The sequence below is a fragment of the Mesitornis unicolor genome, unplaced genomic scaffold, assembly GCF_000695765.1.
Source record: "Mesitornis unicolor isolate BGI_N332 unplaced genomic scaffold, ASM69576v1 scaffold40337, whole genome shotgun sequence".
NCBI classification, from domain to species: Eukaryota; Metazoa; Chordata; class Aves; order Mesitornithiformes; family Mesitornithidae; genus Mesitornis; species Mesitornis unicolor.
In genome coordinates, this window is record NW_010199285.1 from 34308 (window position 1) to 40320 (window position 6013).

At 42.2% G+C, this 6013-nt stretch overlaps 1 protein-coding gene across 1 annotated transcript in view; it reads right to left on the minus strand.

The window, feature by feature from the left end:
• The window catches only part of LOC104544510 (potassium voltage-gated channel subfamily KQT member 5), a gene marked incomplete at both ends in the record, with an annotated part of 36790 nt that overhangs the window by 27439 nt on the left and 3338 nt on the right, over nucleotides 1-6013 (minus strand). The window contains one exon of the mRNA XM_010189403.1: nucleotides 454-564. Within this exon, the coding sequence (XP_010187705.1) occupies nucleotides 454-564 (111 nt within the window). The remainder of the gene's footprint in view (nucleotides 1-453; nucleotides 565-6013) is intronic.

The window sequence follows — 6013 nt, forward strand, 5'->3', positions numbered from 1 at the left end:
ATGCCTTCTACTACTCTCTGCTGGTAGCCTGAACATGGTCATGCAAGACAACCTATTAGAAATATCTAACTTTATTTTTTCTCAGTAGAATCCAGTTCAGAAAAATTTATCAGTTGGGTTGCTTTCTTATTAAATCTGAAAGAAAACCAGTAATATATAAGCCACAATCCTTTAAAGAAAAAGGAATTTCAACCTTACACAATAGAATACTATGTAATTTAGGATCACTTCCCAGTTTTGTCCGTGCCAAAGGAACTCCCCAAAACTCAAGCGATGGCAGCAAACCTTTCGCTTGGATTTTGGACAGCAGATCACTAGCGTTGTCACAGAGCAAAAGGCCTTAAACAGTTGTTCTTCACGTGGAGAGCTGCCTTCAGCTTTTTGTAACCCAACAGTGATGGGAGCTATGGAAGTTTCTACTCCCTTTTTTACCAGTTTTGTAGGCATACTCACAGCAGGTAGTGCAAAGAAAGAAATGCCAAGTAGAGCAAATCCTGCAGAAAGCAACCTTCCGAGCCAGGTAAGAGGAGTTTTGTCTCCGTAGCCAATGGTGGTCAATGTGATCTAAAAAATGAATGAATATCATGGTTTACCATAAGTCACTGAGATTAGTTGCAGCTTATTTACATGGCATGAAACAGCATTTCCATTATATAATCCAAAACACTATATATAATTGTTTCTAAAAGAAAAATAAATGAACATTAATACATTTTTCTGTGAAGACTTAATACTGTTTATGACTGAATAACACTGAGATAAATAACAGATGTGAGACATTAATAAGCAACAAATAAGTTTTAAAAATAATAAAAGAGAAGGTCCTACAAGTTGAGGCAAATTATGGGAAAATACGTGTTGAGCAGAAAAAAAGTGTTCTTCTCCATGGTGTTTCACCTGTTTTCTTCAGGAAAATATAACAGTGCAGATGACGGCAGAGTTTGGTGCACATGGGAGGGCTCTCAGATGAAACTCACTGACTGCAGGCCACGTAGAAATGCAGCACGTACACAACTGCCATTGGGATAATGGTGCCTGGCTGTGGTTTACTGAGATATTTACTGGTTACTGTGGTTTACTGGTTTGCTCCAAGGCAAAAGATTACGGCTTCATGTCTGTGTGTGGCTAAGGGTCTCCCTCGACCTGTTCTCCAGGCTACTCCTGGCCTAGGAAGCATACCTCACTTTTGAGGTGTATTATGCTAATTGCTGCACAATACTAACAGTCTTCATTAAGTGTTTTTCAGGGATAATGCAGTGATGGTGATCACACCTAATTTCATCGGGTGGTGTCCAGTAAACATTTCAAGGTGAACCTGCAACCTGTGGGCACGAACCACGACAAATGTTGTATCATATCTTCTCCTCTGCGAGACTGCTATGATAGATGCAAACCTGCAGCCATGAACTAGATGAACTTAACGAACTTTCATGTAAACAGATAAATCATAAGTGGTAGTGACCTGAGTATGACAAAAATTTTATGGAATAAATAGGGGAATGTCCTAGTTTGAGCTACATAGAACTAATTCTCTATGTAGTGATTTTGCTTTTCAGTTAAGTCTCCTCTAAGTGACTGTACTTTCTGAAACTAATGGCATGTTTCTCCAGACAGTGTTCACTTCTACAAGTGATAGTGCTTGTATAGTATACAAACATGGCAAGGCCACTGCCACACCATGGGTGCTGTATTCGCACCTGCAGGGAGAAGCAGACAGGACCCAAAACTGACCAACAAGATACTGCACACCACATGTGTCACACTCAGTATTAAGCTGAGGGACCACAAGGGTCAAACTCTCTTCTTCCCCTTCTGCCATGGCCAATGTTGGAGCAGAACCCTGCTGGTTCATCTGCCTCCGATCCTGATCCATGTGTTTCTGAATCTAGTTCTCAGATCCTGCTCCCAGCTGCTGCTGGGTCCTGGCTGGGACTTTTCCAGCCTGGGGACTGGACCAGCAGAAGGAAGCCATATCTCCGTGCTTCCCTCTTGGGGAGTTTGGTGCAGGCAGCAGAAGGACATTTGGGCAGAGAGGAGGATTGCAAAGGCTGGGTGGGAGGCTGCAGGGTGCGTGCTCAGGCAACGGCACACCACATTAAAGGACAAAGATAGACAAGAGCAGGTTGAATGCCAAGGACTCCGGGGCCTGTAGTTAGCAGAGAACATGTGCATGGAGACTTATTTTACATCGTGTACCAAATGTGGGCAAGTTCAGGCTTAGCAAATATTCTGGCAGGAGTGAATTCTTCAGGAAAATGCCTTCTAGAGACATTATTTTGCTTCCAGCTTCCTCAAAGTTCATTCCTAGGCAAGATGGCCAAAGTAATTCTATTTAATGCTGGGGTCACCACAGGACAAAAGAAGGAAAGTCTTTTGGAAGTAATTAGTTTTCAACTATTTAAGGCTCTGGCGATAGTAAAGAGTGTTTTTAATTGCTCCCATTGTTGGGAACAAGCTGCGGGTGTAATTTACCCTGAGAAAGCCATAGAGACTGAAAGGGAGTGAGCTGAATTAAGGCCGTAGCTGAAATTTCAAGTGGTTATCGAGTCTCAAGTTTTGTAATGGGAGCCTGGTCACAGACACACTGCCTTCGTGCTTATCAGGTCTTGCCCTCCCTCCTCACTCCTCTTCCTTTCCCTGTCCCATCCTCTTTTTCTGGCTTTTGCTGGAGAGCCAAAGAAACTCAGGAAGGTGGAGAGGATGATCCACATTTTGTTGTGGTTTATTTATGCTGCTTCGGTGAGTTGTGTTAGCTCATGGAGGCACCTAACAAGCTGCAGAGGCTGCAGAAAGCAGCGTGTGGCTGAGATTGAGCAAAAAGGAGGAAAGGAGATGGAAATGCAGCTCCCTCTTTGCTGGTAGGGGGCCTTGCTGATGCAGCCACACTCTTGGATGGGCAGATTTGGGGCTTTCATTTGGTTTTCCTTTGTTGGCTGAAGAAGGCACTCCCAGCTCTTCTCATCAGAGGGCAACTGCAGAGCAGTTTGGGACTATTAAGACCCTAAGACCAACAAAGCACTTGAAGAAATGAATCCCTGAATAAAGGTTCCTCAAAACTGGTTTCCAGGCCAGTCATTGAGAAGCAGTTTGAAGCCCTGGAAGGAGCCCGGTTTGTTGGCTCCTGCCCAGCTCCCTATCTCAGCCAGACGCTGGAAAGTACAGAGATATCTCCTGCCTGGCTGACAAGGAGGAAACAGAACAAAGCATCATCTGCATATTAATGACATTGCCACTGAACCGTCCGCCGAAGAAGCCAAAGATAAACTTGAACCCTTGGGATCTGACATCTGGGAGCGATCCAAAACCAGGAGCAGTCACACACACTGTATCTCTGAAACTGCTCCAAAGAAAATAACAGACCATATTAAAGCCTTTCTCCCCATTCTTTTAGGTCCTAAGGAATTAATGGTATCAGTCTATGATTAAGAATATCAGTGGCTACTTGCTCACTTTGAGCTGTTTTATCTCAGGATGGTCTTTACATGGGCGTGCAGGTTTCAGCACTGTGCTGGACTGTCTTATTTAACACTAAACAAATGCGTTTGATTTTAATTTTAAGTTCCTCTCATCACACAAGTGAGAAAATATTTTTTCCGGGCAACTTCAGGAATAATCCTCCACATCTTTGTTAGTGCTGCAAGCAAATGACTAAACCACTGGCCTTCACTGGCATAATCCTGAGGTTAAATTAACTGAACAGGGTGTGGAAAACCTATGGACGTGAGACCATGACAACATGAGAAATTTCCAGACATCACTGATAATAATGTAAAAGCAGACAGAAGTTACAGCTAACACTGTGAGGGAAGGCTGGGTCCAGTATGGGTGGTTAAGGGACGAATGACCGAAGTTCAAAGGTGCCTGGAGGAAATTATTTGGGACCTTTTGGGGATTGCAATCTTACAGGGGCAACAGCACCTAGGTGACTGCATCAGCGAGGCCAAGAGGTAACAGAACTGCAAAATCCACAGCAAACCTGTGAAACTAACTCAGGACAGGTTGTTTATTTGAGAGGACACCTGGTCAGAAGAAGTAAAGTGGTGAAAAACAGGATCAAGAGACAATAAAAGAAATAAGAAGGTGTGCAAATCATGTCTTTCTGGGGATATCTGCTGAGCAGCCACGTGTCTGATCACCACAGCCTAAACTAGGGCAAGAAACCAAACATTTTAGAGTTTATTTGTATAGGGTCCATTCCACCCAACTTGAAAAATAAAATGCTTGGGTGTTTAGCATGACCTGGTCACCACAATATGGACAATGGAAATAGATTCCTCCAGCAGGTAACTTGCCCTGTCCTAAAATGTGGGGCTTAGACTTGCCCAAAACCAAATGTGTAGTGCCACCTAGGATGCCCTTGGGAGTAGACTCTCCAACAGATCTTCCATGGCACCGTAAGCCCATATTCACATGGCTTAATAAGCTAAATGAGCTAAATGAGCTTGCAGAGCCCTGTCTTTTGTACCAGATGCAAACCACTCCATTTTGGCAGCCTCTATAAATGAGGTGTCTGGACAGGCAGTGTCACCTGGCCAGACTCAAAACTCACAACTCCTGCTATATCTCATCGCTGAAGCTAATAAATATGCTAATAATAAGTGAGGTAATATAATAATGAATGTGATTATCTAACCTAGGTGCCTTCAATTAGACGAGATGGGACCCAGGAGGCCCCCCTCTACCCTAATATTTCTTTCTGGTGTCATTTTATGTTCTGCTGGCAGTGCTTACCTTTTGAATTTACACCTGACATCAGCTGAAAACGTAGTTTGCTCATGCTATCATTACATTAAATGGGAAAAAACGTCATCAATATTAACTCATTTGAGCTAGTAACTGTGACAATATTATTCATTGTAATATGTTTTGTTCACCTACAGGTCACTGCTGAGTGCCAGAGCCATTCTGTATCTGACTGCACTTCTAGCAAATAATGATTTAGTAAGAGAAACTGTCAAATGTGTAAGAGAGACAAGAATCTTAATTGCTTTACATCTGCAGGTAAAACTAATTAACGTACAAACTAAATGCCACTATAAGCACACGCAGTTCTAGCTAACACCAGCAGTTCTCAGAAAACCATGCATGGTTTGGTTTTGAAATACTTAAGTTTCTGAATTGACCCTTTGTTCCCGCATAGTTCAGTTATTTTACTCTGTTAAATGAATTTACCTTCTCTACCAAGGCAAATTTTGAACCTGAGCCCTTCATATAACACTCACTTTCGTGGGCTGCTGTGTTAGGCAGCACAGTGGGGACCCCAACCACAAGGCTATTCACAATAGTAACATTAGCGTGATGTTTAAACTGCAGGTTGCACAGCACAATGTGCAATTGCAAATACAGAGGAGTATTCATATGTAAATTAGGATGCCATATCCTGCCATTCATTTCAGTGTAAAACTATGGGCTTCAAAAATGGAGTCAGTGAAATGACCATAGCAGGGCATGGTGCTCAACTAATCTGGATTAATGAATGGGTTTAAGCACTTCCTGCTGGGTCTGGTCCTGTAAGAGGGGGACATGAGTGCCTCTAAAAGCTTGAAATTTAAGACAGCTATTTGTGCCTGACTTCAATGCAGTCTTTTCTTTCTTGTACCTGTGCTATCACAGAATTCAGTCTGGAATTTGGTAGATACTCCGTGGTCTAGGTTAGAACAACTTTTGCAAACAAACAAATCAATGAGACTATGCATTGATTCCCCCTAGAATGCCACACATTCTGACCTTTTCAAAATCTGCATGTGGGTTACTCTGGCAGTAAAAGCAACCATGACTAAGAAGCACGTTATGCATTTCCCACATGCTGTTTTACATATTATGCAAAAAAATACTATTATTAAAATGGCAAAGATAACAGGTAAGAAGAAACACTGATTTTTCAGTAACTTTATGCACTTAAGCACATTAAAAATTTAAATGTATTCATGTCACACACTGGGGAAAGAAAAAAGATAAAGGAACATACGATATAGATTGTTTTCAGGTTTTTTATTATAATTTGTTGTTTTTC